The 18,873-nt window shown below is 44.8% G+C and overlaps 4 protein-coding genes across 4 annotated transcripts; 1 reads left to right on the forward strand and 3 right to left on the reverse strand.

Moving 5' to 3' along the window:
• The first annotated feature begins 4,765 nt into the window (after positions 1–4,765).
• LOC127307646 (adenine nucleotide transporter BT1, chloroplastic/amyloplastic/mitochondrial-like) lies at positions 4,766–7,315 on the forward strand. Its single transcript, XM_051338390.2, has 3 exons — positions 4,766–5,218; positions 5,706–6,315; positions 6,408–7,315. The coding sequence occupies exons 2-3, from the start codon at positions 5,734–5,736 to the stop codon at positions 7,074–7,076; spliced, it is 1,251 nt and encodes a 416-aa protein (XP_051194350.1). The 5' UTR covers positions 4,766–5,218; positions 5,706–5,733; the 3' UTR covers positions 7,077–7,315.
• A 177-nt stretch (positions 7,316–7,492) lies between these two features.
• On the reverse strand, positions 7,493–9,711 carry LOC127307647 (uncharacterized protein At2g34160). Its single transcript, XM_051338391.2, has 5 exons — positions 9,377–9,711; positions 9,191–9,239; positions 8,028–8,090; positions 7,887–7,951; positions 7,493–7,813 (listed from the first exon to the last, which is right to left on the reverse strand). The coding sequence occupies exons 1-5, from the start codon at positions 9,518–9,520 to the stop codon at positions 7,712–7,714; spliced, it is 423 nt and encodes a 140-aa protein (XP_051194351.1). The 5' UTR covers positions 9,521–9,711; the 3' UTR covers positions 7,493–7,711.
• Positions 9,712–10,494: 783 nt separating this feature from the next.
• Positions 10,495–14,443, reverse strand: LOC127307648 (uncharacterized). Its single transcript, XM_051338392.2, has 8 exons — positions 14,120–14,443; positions 13,904–14,032; positions 13,666–13,781; positions 11,820–11,901; positions 11,608–11,667; positions 11,413–11,520; positions 11,260–11,305; positions 10,495–11,040 (listed from the first exon to the last, which is right to left on the reverse strand). The coding sequence occupies exons 1-8, from the start codon at positions 14,219–14,221 to the stop codon at positions 10,823–10,825; spliced, it is 861 nt and encodes a 286-aa protein (XP_051194352.1). The 5' UTR covers positions 14,222–14,443; the 3' UTR covers positions 10,495–10,822.
• A 1,122-nt stretch (positions 14,444–15,565) lies between these two features.
• LOC127310400 (protein FAR1-RELATED SEQUENCE 5) lies at positions 15,566–18,873 on the reverse strand. Its single transcript, XM_051341080.2, has 4 exons — positions 18,499–18,873; positions 16,797–18,381; positions 16,108–16,711; positions 15,566–15,938 (listed from the first exon to the last, which is right to left on the reverse strand). Exons 1-3 carry the CDS (start codon positions 18,706–18,708, stop codon positions 16,383–16,385), a joined length of 2,124 nt encoding a protein of 707 aa, XP_051197040.2. The 5' UTR covers positions 18,709–18,873; the 3' UTR covers positions 15,566–15,938; positions 16,108–16,382.

The following is an 18,873-nucleotide window of genomic DNA, read 5'->3' on the forward strand; positions in this document are numbered from 1 at the left end:
CTACCTTTAAACAATTCAAAATTTATCATCCCTTATTTGTGTCAATGTTTTATAGCTCATGAGGAAGTATGTGGTGTTTTATCTTTCAATCTTGTTGGGCAACTTTCACCAATGGACTAGTGGTTTCATCCACTTATCCAATAATTTTGCAAAAAGAGCTGGCAATGGGGTTCTCAGCCCCAATTAATTAACCTTCATAATTTTGCAAATAGGCACTCCTCCATGGTATGAGATTGTTGGAAGGCACCCGAGGATTCGGTTAGCCATGGTTTGAGAAAGCAAAGGTTGGGAGGAGTGTCATCTCTAATAAAACTAAAATAAATAGACACTCCTTCATGGTATGAGAATGATTGGAAGGCACCCGAGGATTCAGTTAGCCATGGTTTGTGAAAGCAAAGGTTGGAAGGAGTGTCAACCAAAAATAAAATTTTATGGGAGCCGCTCTTTGAGAGTTTGTCTGGCAAGGGGGTTAGAGTACCCACTACCATTCGTTGACAACAACAAACACCTCTCAAAATTTTACTTTTATGCTCTTTATATGATTTCAAAAATGAAAAAGCTCTAGCACATGATTTAATCCCCGCTTCCCTCTGCGAAGGGCCTATCTTTTACTTTATGTTGAGTCAGTAAACCTATTTCCCTCCATCTTAAGCAAGCAATTGAGTTGTTGTGATCAAACCATTTATACTGTAATCTGCTTAATCATGCCTTCTACTCTTCCTTGTTTAGTACAAGTTTTATCTGAATGAATATAGCTTTGAAAGTTATCAATGATTATGAGAGATTATTATGATTGAGTATGCAAGTTGTGCCATATAAGCTTTAATATAAGAACGCTGCTCAATAGATAAGTACAATCTGTTAACTATTCTCTGACCAAGAAACGAAGTTTGCCATCACCAATTATGATTTCTTATGCACCTTTATTTGTGATTACCTTCTACTTGTTTCAAGTTGAATTATATGAGGAAGTTGTTCACTAGAATGTCTTGTGTGAATTAATATGATGCTTCTTGTCCGTATTTGGTTTATCGACTCTTCACTCCATAAACATGTGGTCCTGTTTACCGAGTTCAGTTTCGCTTGGGGACAAGCGAAGTCTAAGCTTGGGGGGAGTTGATACGTCCATTTTGCATCACTATTTTATATCATAATTTACTGTTATTCATTGATATATTTCATATTTAGAGGTGATACTTATGTTATTTCATCTATTTTGCATGTTTCATGATTGTTGGAGAATCGCGCACCGGAGTCAGGATTCTGCTGGAAAAAGCACCGTCAGAATGCAGTATTTCGGAAGATCAACGATTGACGGAAATTACACTGAAAATCCTATTTTTCCAGAAGACGAAGATAGCCAAAAGGAGGAGCCGAGGAGGGCCGCCATGGCCCCCCCATAGGCCGGCGCGAGCCCAGGCCTGGCCGCGCCGCCTTGTGGGGAGGGGCCCACAGCCCCCTCTGGCCTCCTCTCCTTCGCGTACTTCTTCGTCCCGAAAACCTAAGCTCCAGAGGATAGTCGCGAAGAGTCACAGCCGCCTCTGCGGGGCGGAAAACACCAGAGAGAAAAGAGCTCTCCGGCAGGCTGAAATCTGCCAGGGAAATTCCCTCCCGGAGGGGGAAATCGACGCCATCGTCATCGAGCTGGACATCATCTCCATCATCATCACCATAACCTCCATCATCATCACCGCCATCTCCACCGCTGCATCTCGTCACCGCTGTAACGATTAGGGTTGGATCTTGATTGTTTGATAGGGGAAACTCTCCCGGTATTGATTTCTACTTGTTATTGATGCTATTGAGTGAAACCATTGAACCAAGGTTTATGTTCAGATTGTTATTCATCATCATATCACATCTGATCATGTTCCATATGATGTCTCGTGAGTAGTTCATTTAGTTCTTGAGGACATGGGTGAAGTCTAAATGTTAGTAGTGAATTATGTTGGGTAATATTCAATGTTATGATATTTAAGTTGTGGTGTTATTCTTCTAGTGGTGTCATGTGAATGTCGACTACATGATACTTCACCTTTATGGGCCTAGGGGAATACATCTTGTATTCCTTTGCCAATTGCGGGGTTGCCGGAGTGACAGAAACCTAAACCCCTGTTGGTATATCGATGCAGGAGGGATAGCAGGATCTCAGAGTTTAAGGCTGTGGTTAGATTTATCTTAATTACTTTCTTGTAGTTGCGGATGCTTGCAAGGGGTATAATCACAAGTATGTATTAGTCCTAGGAAGGGCGGTGCATTAGCATAGGTTCACCCACACAACACTTTTCAAAACAATGAAGATTAATCAGCTATATAAAGCGAAAGCACTAGACTAAATTCCCGTGTGTCCTCAAAAACATTTGGTCATTATAAGTAAACAAACCGGCTTGTCCTTTGTGCTAAAAAGGATTGGGCCACTCGCTGCAATTATTTCTCTCGCATTTTACTTACTCGTACTTTATTTATCTGCTACATCAAAACCCCCTGAATACTTGTCTGTGAGCATTTACAGTGAATCCTTCATCGAAACTGCTTGTCAACACCTTCTGCTCCTCGTTGGGTTCAACACTCTTATTTATCGAAAGTACTACGATACACCCCCTATACTTGTGGGTCATCAGTTACGAAAAGCAGCGCTCGTAGGTCAAATTCCTCCTGCTTGTGCTCGTCCCACACAAGTACACCTGCTATGGACCACAACTGTAGAAGTTCTTCGACTAATGGCTTCAGGTACACATCAATGTCGTTCCCGGGTTGCTTCGGGCCTTGTATGAGCACTGGCATCATAATGAACTTTCGCTTCATGCACAACCAAGGAGGAAGGTTATATATACAAAGAGTCACATGCCAGGTGCTATGGCTGTAGCTCTGCTCTCCAAAAGGATTCATGCCATCCGTACTTAGACCAAACCTTAAGTTCCTTGCATCCTGTGCAAAGTTTGGGAACTCTCTATCGATTTTTCTCCATTGGGATCCATCAGCAGGGTGCCTCAACATCACGTCTTTCTTGCGGTCTTCTTTGTGCCATCGCAACAACCTAGCATGCTCTTTATTTCTGAACAAGCGTTTCAGCCGTGGTATTATAGGAGCATACCACATAACCTTGGCAGGAATCCTCTTCCTGGGGCGCTCGCCCTCAACATCACCAGGGTCATCTCGTCTGATCTTATACCGCAATGCAGTGCACACCGGACATGCATCCAAATTCTCGTACTCACCACGGTAGAGGATGCAGTCATTAATGCATGCATGTATCTTTTGCACATCTAATCCTAGAGGGCAGACAATCTTCTTCGCTTCGTACTTACTGGCGGGCAATTCGTTACCCCTTGGAAGCTTCCTCTTAATTATTGTCAGCAACTTTCCAAATCCTGAGTCAGTGACACCGTTCTTTGCCTTCCATTGCAACAATTCCAGTGTGCTGCCTAGATTTTTATGGCCATCTTCGCAAGTTGGGTATAACAATTTGTTGTGATCTTCTATCATCTTGTCGAAGGCCAACCTTTCCTTTTCAGTTTCACATTCTCTCCTTGCATTAGCAATGGCCCGACCAAGATCATCATCAGCAGGCTCATCTGGTGCCTCTTGATCTTCTACTTCATTGTCTTCATTGCCTTCTGCAGTATCATCGTATTCAGGGAAATTGGGATAACCGTCATCATTCTCTTCCTCTTCTTTATTGTCTTCCATCATAACCCCTCTTTCTCCGTGCTTGGTCCAACAATAGTAACTGGGCATGAAACCGGATCGCATAAGGTGGCCGTGAATGGTACTCGAGTGAGCGTAATTTACGGTATTCTTGCAGTCAACACATGGACAATACATGAAGCCACCATGTTTGTTTGCCTCCACCACGGCCATAAAATTACTCAGGCCCGAAGTGAACTCGTCAAAGCGTCGGTCAATGTACATCCATTGCCGATTCATCTGCATGATATAATTAAGCTGATCAAAACCATTACAGAACATCACGATGTATATAAACACATGCATTTTATCAATTACAGATGAAAAGGATAAAGTTGTTAACCTCGATGGAGAAGAAAAAAACAAGTTAAGTGTGGCTTGATTTGTGTAAACTCAAGTGGCAAATTCTCTTAAGCATTTCATCGAACACCTCTTGTGCATGTGAAGAAGAGAGCAAAGCAATACACTCCTCTTGTGAAGAAAGTGAAAAAATGGCTAAGTGTGGCTCACACTTGGGCAGGGGCAAGGTTATATAGCCAGATTGGGGACTTTGTCCCGGTTTGTAATACAAACCGAGACTAAAGGTTTCCCACGCCTGACACGGTCTGTCGCGCCCTGCCGCCGACCCTTTAGTCCTGGTTTTTGGTACAAATCGGGACCAAAGGCCACTAACGGACAGGCTCCAGCGAGTGAGATCGCCCTGGGCCAAACGAACCGGGACCAATGCCTCCTATTGGTCCCGGTTTGGTTCAGAACTAGGACATTTGCTTGGGACCAAAGGCCTCTTCTCCACTAGTGGTCTGCTACAGATGAGCTAAGCAGTTTAACCAAACCCTCAAGCTGTGTGAGGGAGAGATGACCGGACATTAAGCAAAGTCGACAAAACGACAGCCCCGAAGCACAAGAGACAACCCGTCCACCAGCTTCCAAGTAGGCAGGTGAGCTTCCAGCCCCACGTTTCAGCAGGCGCCCACAAGGCTACATCGCCTTAAACCCCTCTCCGGCCAGCCTCCCGGCAGCCGCGCGCGGCAGAGAACAAGGCATGGCGGGTCAGTTGCGGCTCGTTTCGAAGATTGCTCTCGAGCGCATGAAGAAGCTAGCCGCCACCGGATTCTGTCGTCTTCTTCCTCCCGGAGAAGGAACTGAACTGGCAAAGCGATGGCATCTGTAGCTGTAGCCCATGGATCCATGCAGGCATGAGTATGACGCACACGGCACACAATCGGCGTGCCAAGCTAACGAAGCCGTTCTGGCAATTGGCTCCAACCTCACAATATCGATCAATTGGCCGTATTGCCCTTCGCGGCCAACGGATTTTAGCGACGGTGTGCGGTGGTACTGGGGCGCGGTAGAGGCCAGGCTTCGTTGCTCTTCTGAACACGGCAACTAACCAACTATGGAGAGGGTGCTCAAACGGGTATAAAATGGCGCCTTGTTAGCTCCTTCCCAAGAACGACAGAAGCCAGTGAGGGAGTGGGGAGTGAAGAACCCCTACGCAGGGCACATAACAGTTTTGGCTTCCTTCCTCGAGGTATGGATCTGCAAAACAAGCTCAATTTTCGGATCCTCTTAAGTCTTAATCATAGAGGTCGGCTCGAAAAGGATCGATCTGAATGTGAGCACTGGCTGCATAGGTTGGAGAACAAGTGACAGCCTCAGTTTTAGTTGGATCTAGTTTGAGCTAAGATAATTGTATGTCGTTTTTAGTATTCAAGAACAACTCTGAATAGTTCGTTGCCATTTAGATAATTTGTTACCTTGAATAGTTGCGCATGTCAACTTTTCCGTTTAGTACTAGTGTTTATCACTCCGAGAATGGATAAGCCAATCTGCTCGTAAGATCTACTAAATGGTGTTCATTTTGAATTGTGTTAAATGATCCCTTGAGTGATTTGTGGCCTAACTTGCATGGAAAGTTGTGGATCCTACACAAATTTCGGTGGCTTACGTTTCTTGTTTTATGTATACACGTCTATGTTTGCAGGATCGATCGTAGTTAAATGTTTTTATTTCTTCAGGCAAGAGTGAGCGAGTTGAACAAAGATCATGGCGGCGGCAATGGCGGCAACGACGATGGTGACCGGGAACAAGGGCGGCTCGCTGGCCATGGACAGGAAGAGCAGCTGGTCCTTTCCTATGCTCCCTGAGGTCGCGTTCCCTTGGAGCTCTCAAGCCGACTGCAAGAGCTTGGACTTTCCTCGCAGAGCGCTGTTCGCAAGCATCGGCCTTAGCGCGTCCCTCGGCGCCCCACCAGGGGCGCGCGAGCACGGTGGGAAGGCCCGTCCTGCCGTTGGTGCCGACGACCTCGACCTTGCCTCCGCGGAGGAGGAGCCGAAGACGAAGAAGACCAAGAAGAAGCTGCAGCTGGTGCCGCGGCTGAGGAAGGTGAGGGTGAAGATCGGCAATCCGCACCTCCGGCGGCTGGTCAGCGGCGCTCTCGCTGGCGCCCTGTCAAGGACCTTCGTGGCGCCGCTGGAGACGATCAGGACGCACCTGATGGTAGGCAGCTGCGGTGCCGACACCATGGGCGGGGTGTTCCGGTGGATCATGCAGACGGAGGGCTGGCCCGGCCTCTTCCGCGGCAACGCCGTCAATGTCCTCCGCGTCGCGCCCAGCAAGGCCATCGAGGCAAGCAAGCTCATGTTTCCTTGGAAATGGAATTTTGCTCTGGTAGATCAGCAGCACTAACTAGCTAATTCCACATGCATGGCGCGGTGCAGCACTTCACCTACGACACGGCCAAGAAGTACCTGACCCCGGAGGCCGGCGAGCCGCCCAAGTCCCCCATCCCGATTCCCCTCGTCGCCGGAGCGCTCGCCGGAGTGGCCTCGACCCTGTGCACGTACCCCATGGAGCTGGTCAAGACCCGGCTGACCATCGAGAAGGACGTGTACGACAACCTGCTCCACGCGTTCGTCAAGATCGTGCGCGACGAAGGGCCGGGCGAGCTGTACCGCGGGCTGGAGCCGAGCGTGATCGGCGTGGTGCCGTACGCGGCGGCCAACTTCTACGCCTACGAGACGCTGCGGGACATGTACCGGCGCGTCTCCGGGAAGGAGGAGGTGGGCAACGTGCCGACGCTGCTCATCGGGTCGGCGGCGGGCGCCATCGCGAGCACGGCCACGTTCCCGCTGGAGGTGGCGAGGAAGCAGATGCAGGTGGGCGCCGTGGGCGGGAGGCAGGTGTACAAGAACGTCCTGCACGCCATGTACTGCATCCTCAAAAAGGAGGGCGCCGCCGGCCTGTACCGTGGCCTCGGCCCCAGCTGCATCAAGCTCATGCCCGCCGCCGGCATCTCCTTCATGTGCTACGAGGCCTGCAAGAAGATACTCGTCGACGACAAAGAAGATGCCGCCAAAGCTGAGGAGGAGGAAGAGGACGATGCCTGAACAGGACAGACAGAAAGACAGGCGGCGCCCAACAGCGGACGACCATGAACGGGATGAGCAAAATTTCAATTGCAGTGGCGTGGTGCTGCAATCGGATCCCGCCCAAGCTGGAACGGGATGAGCAAAATTTCAATTGCGCATTATGGTTTTGATTTATTTTGTTGTGCTCAGGGACTATTTTTTGTTTCAATATTTCCGCACCTTCTTGTATTCAGTTCAATAATGACGCATGCTCTGCATCTTGCTGTACTATTCAGACGAGGTTTTGTATTGCAGCTTTTGTTCAACTCTTTGATAAATTTAGTTGGATGTGACAAATTAGCAAAGTGAAAAGAACTATCTAAATTTCAGTTTCTTATTGAAGAAGCCTCACATATTTCTGAATGAGTTCACAGAGAGACAGTGAACAGGGCAGCTTCCAAATGAACATGGTACAAATCAAGAGTATCATACTTATAATCTCATGATCACAAGTCGACATACAACCCTAGCAAACCAAGAAAAGGCGCACTAAATAAGCTGCGCCTTAATTTGATCAACCCAAGCACTTGTCTCTCGTCCGCACAGCAAATTAAAATACAGAAAAGAGGAGAAGAACAGTAAAATTAAGCTACAACAAGAACCTTCCAAGTGGTTCAGCTTTGCTCTTCCTCGGCAGCACCAGCTGCCGCCCTCTCTTCTGCGGCAGCTGCCATCAGCTCATCGAATTTCTCCGTCTTGCCAATCAATATTTCAATCTGAACAGTGCAGGTTATGTGAGTAAGAAAAATACATTCTGAAAACTAATGTTTTCATATGAAGAACACAAACCTTGGCCTTCTGGATAGGGCGGTTCCTCGCATCATCTTTGACATCAACAGTAGATGTCATGATTTCTGCAAGTAATTTCAACAAAGTTAAGAGACTGAAAAGAGAATGCAATCAAGGAAAATTACGAGAAACAAGACTCACTCTTCTCGACAGCAAGGCCATTATTTTTCAGAATCTCAGCAACAGTAACCACAGTTGCAATAGCTGAAAGGACGAAGTTACCAGATTCAGCAGGATAAAATAGGAGCATCGATTAATAATAGCATAGTAGAATCACATTGACCAACAAAGAAAATCAAACCAAACTATGTATCAAGAGTTTCAAACAAAAACCTATGCATCCACAAAAAGTATATGGCATGCTGATGTAAATGTATTAGTTCAACTTTATAAACAGTCTAAACAAAATTATTATTAAATCCACTGCCAAGGTGCCTAAAGCAAGTGTAGCCCAAGGCCTAAACAGGCAAACAGCAACACACACACTGCAGTAGCTGACTAACAGACTTCAGCCACAACTGAACAACAGAAACTACAAGGGAGAAATAATTTTAGGACGACAAGTCATCAGTAGTTTGTGATTTGATCTAAGTGTTACATGTCCAGAGCTAGAGGATTGTTGGCCGGAGATATTATTACATCAGCAAAACTTTCCCATGAATATATAAGCAATACCGATTTGTTGACCAATAAGCAACGAACGGTACGCTCAGTGGATGAAGGCTCAGCTAATTCTTTAGTATCAAAAGACAGTTGTTTCATTGGTTATTTATTCTTGTGTTCGTAAACTTTCAAGAATAGTATAATCTAAATCTCCCCGGCCAAATGAACAGAACAGACAGCTGAAATCTTCCCAAGGTGGGACTTGGAATGTCCAACTTCCAAATTCTTATTACTAAAGAAATATAAAGTGCAGATATAGAGCTAAAGGGCTCAATTCTGAGACAAAGAGAGGCATCGACCGTAGTAAAGGAAGAATTATGTGACATAATTGTAGTTTTCTCCTTCAACAGGGCAGCTGGTTAACCATGATAACATACAAAATGGGCAAAACAAACTAAGTTGGCAGGTACTAAAGTGCCATCCACACCTTTTTGACAAGCATAGAGATACCATAACAGTATAACAAGTCATCAGTGTTCCTAAGCACACATCACACCTTTTATCAAAAGATAAGACATGACATGTCTCCTTTTACTACCAAATCTCAATGCTCATTGTTAGCATAGCTTCCTGGGGACAATTTATCAGGGCAGAGGCCGAATCTGATACAGAGATAAGATTGAGCGAATGAAGAGATTTACCCATGCCGAGGGCCGAGAGCTCCACCTCTTCGTGCAGCTGCATGTACCTCTGCACACAAACAAAACCAAATTAGCCTCGTCGATTTCACGGAATCACTCCGACAAGATGGACCTTTAAACCCGCAGGAAATCCCCAACCAACCGCACGCTTTCTCTGTGAGCACAGATTGGGTTTCCTTTTCGTACCTTGGCGAGGTTGACGTAGAAGAAGAGGGGCTTCTTGGTGTTGGAGACCTGGATGCGGTTCTTCTTGTGGCCCTCCGCCCCCGCCGCCGGTGCGGCTCCTTCCGCTATGCTGAGGTTGTTCACCGCCTCCGTCACTTCCTCCATGGCGCGAGAGCAGCGAAACTGGGTACTACGGGGACTTGGGGGGGCAGCTCGAGTAGTGGTGTAGCAGGGAGAGATTTCGGCGGCGACGGAGGGGGGAAGATGGGCTATCGCGGCCTGGGGTTTTATACGGGGTAGGGTTTGGACGTTTGGTGTCTTCCGATTTCTCACTCTCTCTCTCCTTCCGGACAAGAGGGCAAGACAGAGTTCAGGTCACCCTACCGAAAGTTCAGTACTCCTACAGTCCTACCTAACATATAAACTGCAACTCAAGTATCCCTGAAAAAGAAAATTATAGACTGTGCAGTTGCAAATATTTTCCCGAGAAACGCCACATGACTCTATGCTACACAAATCTCAATGCATTTGTGCATTAAAAGAGAAGTACACTCTCTGTTTATAATTACCCTACATACTGAATTTAGCCAAAGTCAAACTTTACAAAGTTTGAACAAGTATGTGTGAAAAATGCAAAAGTTTATGTTACCAAATTCATATACAGTAATATGGAAATAAACTTTTATGATAATTCTATTAATATTGGTTTTATATTAAACATATTTTTCTGTATAACAATTGTTTAATTGCTCACCACGTATACCACATGGTTTTATATTAAACATATTGATACCTTTTACTATATACTTTTTCTGAAACATCAAACTTTATCATGAGAAATGGGGCACATAGCCCACCACAACGTTGGCAACATGCCCGTTACATCAGAATCCCAAACTAAGGCCACATTAGCATTGCAAGGATTTACCCAAAAAAAAAAAAAAAACTAGCTCATTTGCAACCTAATTTGCATCACACCTGCCTTTTGGGAAAAATCAAAGGGTTGCATAAAATCTATCTGACAAGAGCCACCTGCTATATTCTTGCAAAACTAATTCATTTTTTCCAGAGGTATCCAAGTATGGTTGAACAAAGGGAAAAGTAATGTCATCTTACATATTAGGCCTGTTTACCAAGGCTAGCTGGAATCACATTTATAAAAAAAATCACTTACGACCAAGAAAATCTTACATGAATGGTGATATTTTTTGTTACTGGGGCCATCAGTATGATTATCCTGCTATGGCAAAATCCTTGGTAACAAATTTTGGACCTATTTGATCCTGTAGCTCAACCTGAGAATCTAGAAATCAATTTTCCATCACGACCACATGTTCCGTTGACATGAACGTTCCTGGATAACATTTCTCCACATTCTGAAGGGCTGAAGGCAGACAAAACATGAAGCTATATCTATGCGCAGCAACAACATTGCAACATACATCAATCGCCTGATGCAGCGGGAGGTCATTGTTGGATTTGTTTAAGCTCTTCTGGATGTTTGTCATAATCCTCGAGCCTCTTTAACCACCGTAGACCAAGGTCACATCCACCCTCAGCTGCCATCTGGAACTGCTCCTTTGCGAGTTTTAGTGGGTCCTGCTGCATGTCCTTTTTTCGCACCTTCCCAGTCGATGGGCTCTTGCCTGAGTTGAACCTGGTAATGACTTCAGGCACTTCAGCACCTGAAACAACCATACTGTTAGCGTAAACGCATTGGCTTTGGAGTAATTTAACAGTTCCAGCCAAAATTAAACAACCACAGTTGACCAAGAGCTGTCCAAATTAGTCCTCAAATCATAATTTTGCCACCTGTTTTACTCTAAGATTGCCTTTATTCCATGAAGAATAATATAGAAACCCACAATTATCTCCTGACACATTAGAGTTAATTTTCGACAAACCTTTAAGAAGAAGAGATCCATATGCAACTGCAGCTCCAGCATGTCCCTGAGATGTTCAAATCTCAGATGTCAGAGAAACAGAAATAACAATGTGATTCATGGAATGCAAATAAAATAAGATAATTTTTTTAGTTGATCTCTTCCATGTATCACCTTCTCCGAAGCTCTATGGAAACACCACATGGCTGAAGCTATGTCCCTCTTGACACAATCCCCAGTTAAATACACAGCACCAAGAAGATATAAAGCACCAGGATGCAACTGCATTCAAAGATTCATGTAAAAATTGAATAGGCTTATCAAGAAGCAAATCTGAAAATGTGATCAACATTCGGGTGGCAAGCATACCTGGTCAACAGCTTTCTCTATATAATGGAAAGCCTGTTGATCAGACTGAACATGATCGTTCTACAAGCAACAAAGGTAAACTGTCAACTGAGGTGAAGACGTATTCCACACAGAGTGTATACAGAATAAAGCTATCAATTGCCTAGCAAATAACTAAGATTGAATGACTGAAGCAAAAGGAAAGGGGTAAAAGGCACATGAAGGGTGAAAACCTCAATTCTTAGTCGACATCCAAGTTCATACTGTGCCTCTGGGTCACCCATGTTTGCAGCTTCAACTAGCAAAGCAGCACCACTGTACACATGGAAAGTGACAAGGGTGAATTATGAGGCGGCAGCAAAATGAATGTTCCAACTAGAACACATCCAACAAAAAGATGGTTTTGCTCACTCAGTATTTTAAGATTTAACCGAAGGTCAAGGCAGTAAACATGGCTACCAATTTTCGTTCCAATGAAGCTGCTAATCACGTTAATTTTCCGTCCGATATAGTAAGGCACCAATGAATGCTACAGCTAATTGGATGCATAACCCACAGTTCAGGTATATTGTTTGTACCAATTAGCTCAAAGTGTCAAGACCGATGCATATCAGTGGATTATTGAACATTTTGAGCAAGAGAATAACGTTCAACTGCACTTTGGATTTTGAAGTTGTTGCATGGTTCAAAAAAGCGTACGCCTAGGTACGCTTAAGCGCTGAGCGGTTGCCTTCCGCTTCGCTTTTGGCCTAAGCGTTCGATTAAGCGAGACAGAGAATCTGGTCATATTTTGTGCTAGAATCTCCTCTATGCGAGTGTTGGTGTGTTGCCTGTGTTGCTCTGCTCCTTGCTCGATGCATTGATGCTATGTTAATTTGATTAGGTCTTGCTTAGCTGCTTGCTACTCCAGTACTGCTTAGCTGCTTGTTTGTGTTTGTTACATTGTTTGCTTAGCTTCTTGTTTGTGTTTGTTACATTGTTTGCTTAGCTGCTTGTGTGTATAAGAAAATTGGAGCAAAACCGAGGCTAACCAAGGTATTAATTCTCGTATTCCTCAGAAATGTAGCATTACATGCTTAGGATACAAATTTACAGCATATTATAGGGTTATATGTGCCCATCTTGACTTCCTCTTTCATGTTGTTTCACGTTCGTACGATTTTAGCCTGAGCGCTTAAGCGGCGCTTAAGCTCGCTTAAGCAACAGTTCCTCTAAGCAGTGCCTCACCGCTCGCTTAGCGCCTAGCGCTTTTTTGAACCTTGAGTTGTTCCGACTATTGAGTACCGAGAATAGTACCAGATAAATTCAACTTATTGTTTTCTATTACCAATTCCGTTAGAACATTACCCACATTTCCCAAATGCTACATACACCTTATAAACATTGATCAAGATTCACAAACAAAGTGATGTTTTTTTTTGGGGAAACTAGTCTTTCACATGAGCTGCTCAGCATAGTATTAGTAGCTACCAGAGTAGCAAGACCAATAAGAGACGCATGACTTGGACGTCAGCAAAGTATAATTTTTTTGTAAGAGATTTATTGACACGACCTGATACATAAATATTACTAGAACACTTCGCAAGGCATATATCTACCACTAGCCAGACTATATGCAATTTAAAGAAAATTATCCTGCAACTTAGCTCTGTTAGATAAAACAAAAACTGAAAAAGCGAACACGATATAATCTGCAACTTGATACAAAAATACTCCGTACTAAGAACCCCTGTCCCTTGTATAATAGTAGTCTTGCAGTGTCCATTCTAATATAGTATCATCCAGAAACCAATTCTGGTACACAACAAGCTACCTGACGCACAAACGGTATTCAGAATCATGAAAATGACATACCAGCCAGGTCACTTACAGAGTTACAGAAGATTCAGATTGAGACAAAACAACAACATAACTACATATGCAGCGACCAAACTAGTTGGCTTGCATTGTGTCTGCAGGTTCCTGGAACAACACTGAAACAACCACAAGGAACATGCCATAGCCCATATGGGCAACTTTGAACAACATAGTAAAGGAAGTTGCATTACACTAGCATCGCTAGAAGTAAAAGTAACTCACACTGCCTTGCAAGCTCCGGGAACATGGTACTTGAAATGCATTTTGGCCAGCCAACACCTCGCGTGAGTATTCATATTGTCGATCTCTAGGGCCAGCTCAAAGTTCTCCTTTGCGCCCTTCCATACCGAGAAAGATTTGCACAGCAAAATGTTAAAACCCGCAACAATGGGTCACTACAAAAGAAAAAAGCGCTGCCAAATGGGGACAGACGAGGAAGGCGAATCCAGGGTTGCAGTACCCTAAGAAGTGGGATTAGGCGCTTGTCGTTGCGGTCGGCGAAGTCGATGACGCGATCGACCTCCTGGAGGGCGCTCCAGCCCTTGACCACCAGCTCCATCGCCTTCTTGTTCCGGTCGTGAATCCATCTCTGCAGCCACGGAGAAATTTACTCACCACCTAGCAGCGCTAGAGCATGAAATCAGATAGATAGGGAGATCCACGCGTCCACACTCACCTGGTGATTCAGCGCGGACGGAATCTGGGAGGCTCGGCCGGAAGAGGAGGAGGAGTTAGCGGCGGCGGCGGCGGCCACCCGCCGCGCCGAAGCGGCGAACATCGCAAGGCGGCGCCGCGAGCCCGGTCGCGGAGAGAGGCCCTAGGTCGTAGTTTCTGCTAGAGTTTGTTCAGGCTTGAGCCTGTTCCGTCGCCCCGTCTCCTCGGAGCCTAGTCTTGTTCGGCGGCGCCGCGGCGGGCCTGGCGGAGCCGGAGAGCTAACGGCCGTGGGGAGCGGCGCCGGCGAGACAGCGTGGGGGAATGCGTTGTGGGCGCGTGTGTGCAGTGGATTGGGCTGGTACATGTTTGTTGGGCTAGGCCCAGCACGTAGCAGTAACTGTCTATGTGAGTAACTTTGTGTTCTTTTGATCTCAAAAAAAATAAAAAACTTTGTGTTCTTTTCTTATTTTCTGATAAACTCATTGTTTTTGCTTATGTAAAACTCTTCTAGTTCAAATGCTTTTCTATATATCTTCTCCCTCAATGAATTAGGCAAATGGTAAATGGTAAAGTACAAACAAATAATATGGTTAAATTATAAACATCAACTTAATTTGGGAGTATATGACTAATTAAATAAAAAAACTTTCTAAACACCCCTTTTTACTTAAAAGTTGAATAACCTTATAATTTATGTGCATATAAAGTCATGGGTCAGTAATATAATATACTCCTTAATATATGTACATGTGAGTATCTCACGTTGTGCCCTTTCAAACTTTGTTTTGGTATACTGTCAAATTTAATTATTAATGCAAATGAACTTGCATGTTCTAACTTATCCAGATGTGTTGTGACTTGTGAATTCAATACAGTTCTAATAAAATTTACATAAGGGAATAATTTTTTTTTTATCTTGTTCATCTTTGTTTCTCTGGTACATTATGTTCCATCATCCATGAATTATCCCCGAATCCATGGAAAGGGAGCTTTGGTGTCTAATGAAAACTGAAACGTCATAACAGCTAAGCTACAAAGATCTATTAATTGAATCAAACTCTTGTCATGCTACTCTGATCTGATAGGCACAATGTTGTCGAATTCAACTATCCATTTGAGCCTGCCAAGGCAAGACAATGGAGTGGCTACGTTAACGTACACAAAAAAGGAAAATACAGGAAGTTAGTATGAAAATTGAGTTGTAGGAAGTTAGTCATCATCAGATTACTGTTACAGTATAAAAGCATCGGATTCTGGTAATTTTCTGTACATACATGTTTGATGTGGCACTGAGACATAATTTCATGCTGCAAAGGTGGTGGCCCATGGGGTCGATACAAAGAACTCCAACGTTGATCTAAGACACCAAACGAGGACACGGGATATTTACTCTATCTGAACAAACTGACAAGCACCTTCAGATCCAACAGTAGTACATGACGAAGGTACCCTCATATCGTGAACGAAGTAACAAGCACCACACCCATCGATTGCTGAAACTGTCAAACTACAGAAGAGTAGCCAGAGAACATTTTACAGATTCAGACACCCACCAGTAAGAACTACGAAGCAACAAAGTTGGAGGAATGGGATCTGGACCCTGTTTTCACTGGCATAACAATCTACACATTAAAATACAGTATTATCAGACACTGCATTGCTCACAACTAAAAGAACGAACACTGCAACAGAAATGTTGGTACAATGTTGGTTATCAGCCATCATCACCAAGTAAAGAGATCCGTAGAAGCTGCTGTGGGTGAGCACAAATGCTATACTAAGAACTCCAGAAGATGCACCATATGGAACGGGTTGGAACAATTACATTTGTTTCAGTTTTCCTGAATCAAGGAGAAGAACGTAAATGAGGAGCTTTGGACTAAAGTAATTCTAACTAGTCATGGGTTGTAGTTATGGAGTTTATCATTAAGAGATACCCCACGGTTGCAAATCTGAAACATTATTGGATGTACATTGTCAGAAACGGAAATAAAATATGATTGTACATACCTTATTTTCCATCAGTGCATTTCTTGTGCCCGTTTCTCCTCCAGAACACTTTCATACCTCTGAGAAAGTGAATTCTCTACTTCCCAAAGCAGCCTATCTACACCACTCTCCAAAAGCTGAAGTGCATCGTCAGACATTGAACTTCTCGGTGCAGCTGAATGTACCTTCTGAGAAATGCGTGCACACCTTGACATTACACGTCCATACTTCTGAGAAAGTGTGTAGGTCCCTGAACTATCTAATAATTTTCTGCTGTCCTTGCACCATTGCAAAAATCATGACTCAAGAGCTTCACGGATATCATTCCCATCTAAGCTCGTCGAACTCGATGAATTTTCTACTTCCCAAAGCAGCCTATCTACACCACTCTCCAAAAGCTGAAGTGCATCGTCAGACATTGAACTTCTCAGTGCAGCTGAATGTACCTTCTGAGAAATGCGTGCACACCTTGACATTACACTTTCTGCGCCACTTTGGTCGCTGGCTCTGCAGCAGAACAATCCAGCTTTCGCCTGTTTTGTCCATCTTTTAAATATATAGTGAGATGGCAATTCAAAAACATTGCTAAGGTTAAAGACTCTTAGCGCATGCTTGCATAGGATACCTACAAGGATGTAATCACCTCGAGTTATAGCAATAAGACAGCAAATTCAAATTCAAGCAATAACATGTCCAACAAGACAGCATACCTGTGCGCTCATACATTTTGCAAGAACATGATATAGTCACATCGTCAGAATTGAAAACAGCATATGCTTCTCCTTCGCAATTCGCAGGCATAAACTTGTAAGTGCTAATTGTCCCATCTTGCGACAGCAGTGTACAATTCTGAGTTAACGACTTTTTGAATTCTTCTTCAAAATCAGAATACAAATTTCTTGTATACGATACAGCAGCTGTTTTCAACATAGGTAAATCATGAAAATAAGGAACTGGGTTGGTACGGCGTGACTTATAGTCCTCTTCGAGTTCATTGTGGCGAAGACTAGTTATGCACTTCTCATACTCTTCTAAGAATTCTGGAAGACAAAGTTTCCTTCGAAATTTCTCAAACGTGCTATTTCTGCCTTTGTTACTTTGAGTCGACATCATGTCAGCGTAAAATGAATCATGACAATAAACAGCAGCCCAGTTTTCACGGCTTGCATATAAATTCTTCATCCACGCGTTACCTTCTAGATTATACGTACTTAGCATCTCCTTCCACTTCAAATCAAAGGATGCAATAGACCTTTGTTCATACACACATCCCTTAAAATCAGACAGAAATTGCGGATGGTTACATATTGCATGATTTACGTTCTTAGACGCACCATGACAGATCTGATGCAAACCTATACGGTGAGCTGAGTTTGGAAACACCGACCTAATAGCCTTCGATATTTCATCAGATTGATCTGTCAAAATTGTTGCCGGTTGCTTCCCAGACATTGCGGTAAGGAAAGTTTGAAATAGCCAAAGGAAAGACTCCAAAGTCTCATCGTATAACAATGCAGCTCCGAAAATGATGGTTTTCTTATGATGGTTGGTACCCACAAATGGAGCGAACGGCATTTCAAACCTGCTTCTTTCAAATGTTGTGTCAAAAGACACGGCATCACCGAAACAGGCGTAGTCCACAATAGCCTGGCCATCTGTCCAGAAGAAGTTTGCTATCCGACCATCATCATTCAACTGAACTGCATAAAAGAAGGAAGGGTTGTCTACTTGCTTGTTCTTTAGATACTCGAGCAGTGACTGCGCATAGTTGGGTTCAAGGTACTGGTTCTCAGAACCCTTATTGAGAAGGTTCACATTTTCACCTCCCCCGGACCACTGCTGCAAGACCTGCTGTATATCCGCTGCCGTAATCCCTTCTCTCCGCATTTGATTCAGTATCTGTCGATCGGACTCCGCGATGCGGCGCTGCGACCTTGACATGTGCAGCATATCCGGGCTTGCGAGCAAGTGGTTGTGATCGAGCAAAGCCTTCTGCACTGTCCATACACCTTCTCGACTAACATTGAACTGAACACGAGCCTTGCAATCAGACCTTGTCGAAGGGCGTTGTTTCCGCCCAGGCTTGGCCACACTCGCTACTGGCTGCCCTTCGTTGCTGCAAACGTAATATTTGGAGCAAAGAGTCCCATCGGCCCTCGATTTCGAGTGGCCCTTTCGGAAACTGAACCCAACATTCCTAGCATAGGAACTGTAGAACTCGTACGCCTCTTTCTCTGTCCGAAATGACATCCCCACTTTTGGTGCATGATTAGTTTGAACGCCTTGAGCAGTTACCTAGGAAAATTGAAAGATGGACGAGACAAGCAAACAGGTTAGATTTTGGAAAGACAAAGAAAATTTGAAATGGAAAAAAAAGAGTCCCAATTAATTAAGCAGATGAAGAAGGTTTACCGTATGTGCTGAGGTTGTGTCAGAAGGCGGTTCATGAGCGGAGGGCTCACCGACGGCGCGGGGCACCGTGGAGGGCGGTTGATTGACAACGGCGCCGGGCACGCGGCCCGGAGTAACCGGCAGTTGCCGAGCGGAGGGATCGCAGTCGGGGCCCGGCACCGCAGCCGGCGTCGGCCCATGAGCCGGGGGGTTGGGGACGAGGCCAGACATCACCACCGGCCGCTCGCGAGCTGAGGAAATGCAGCGGAGGCGGCTGGGAGGGGCGGCGGGCTGAGGACTGATGGAGAACCGCCCGGCGGGCGGGCGGGCGGCGGCGAAGTATTCAGGCACGGCTGCGGTGGACTTCCGGGTGTTTTTTTTTTTTCGGGTGTGTTG

The sequence above is a fragment of the Lolium perenne genome, chromosome 6, assembly GCF_019359855.2.
Source record: "Lolium perenne isolate Kyuss_39 chromosome 6, Kyuss_2.0, whole genome shotgun sequence".
Classification (NCBI taxonomy): Eukaryota; Viridiplantae; Streptophyta; class Magnoliopsida; order Poales; family Poaceae; genus Lolium; species Lolium perenne.

What these genes read in the sequence shown, in the direction of transcription:
- LOC127307646 (XM_051338390.2), top strand. Translation starts at nt 5,734, where the DNA reads ATGGCGGCGGCAATGGCGGCAACGACGATGGTGACCGGGAACAAGGGC. An exon ending in CGCCCAGCAAGGCCATCGAG is followed by an intron (nt 6,316 to 6,407) that starts GCAAGCAAGCTC and finishes GGCGCGGTGCAG; the next exon opens with CACTTCACCTACGACACGGC.
- LOC127307648 (XM_051338392.2), bottom strand. Translation starts at nt 14,221, where the DNA reads ATGTTCGCCGCTTCGGCGCGGCGGGTGGCCGCCGCCGCCGCCGCTAAC. An exon ending in CCCGGAGCTTGCAAGGCAGT is followed by an intron (nt 11,902 to 13,665) that starts GTGAGTTACTTT and finishes CCATGTGTACAG; the next exon opens with TGGTGCTGCTTTGCTAGTTG. An exon ending in TCCATAGAGCTTCGGAGAAG is followed by an intron (nt 11,306 to 11,412) that starts GTGATACATGGA and finishes TGAACATCTCAG; the next exon opens with GGACATGCTGGAGCTGCAGT.
- LOC127307647 (XM_051338391.2), bottom strand. Translation starts at nt 9,520, where the DNA reads ATGGAGGAAGTGACGGAGGCGGTGAACAACCTCAGCATAGCGGAAGGA. An exon ending in GCTCTCGGCCCTCGGCATGG is followed by an intron (nt 8,091 to 9,190) that starts GTAAATCTCTTC and finishes TCGTCCTTTCAG; the next exon opens with CTATTGCAACTGTGGTTACT. An exon ending in GCCCTATCCAGAAGGCCAAG is followed by an intron (nt 7,814 to 7,886) that starts GTTTGTGTTCTT and finishes TGCACTGTTCAG; the next exon opens with ATTGAAATATTGATTGGCAA.
- LOC127310400 (XM_051341080.2), bottom strand. Translation starts at nt 18,708, where the DNA reads ATGTCTGGCCTCGTCCCCAACCCCCCGGCTCATGGGCCGACGCCGGCT. An exon ending in ACACAACCTCAGCACATACG is followed by an intron (nt 18,382 to 18,498) that starts GTAAACCTTCTT and finishes CAATTTTCCTAG; the next exon opens with GTAACTGCTCAAGGCGTTCA. An exon ending in CAAAATGTATGAGCGCACAG is followed by an intron (nt 16,712 to 16,796) that starts GTATGCTGTCTT and finishes ACATCCTTGTAG; the next exon opens with GTATCCTATGCAAGCATGCG.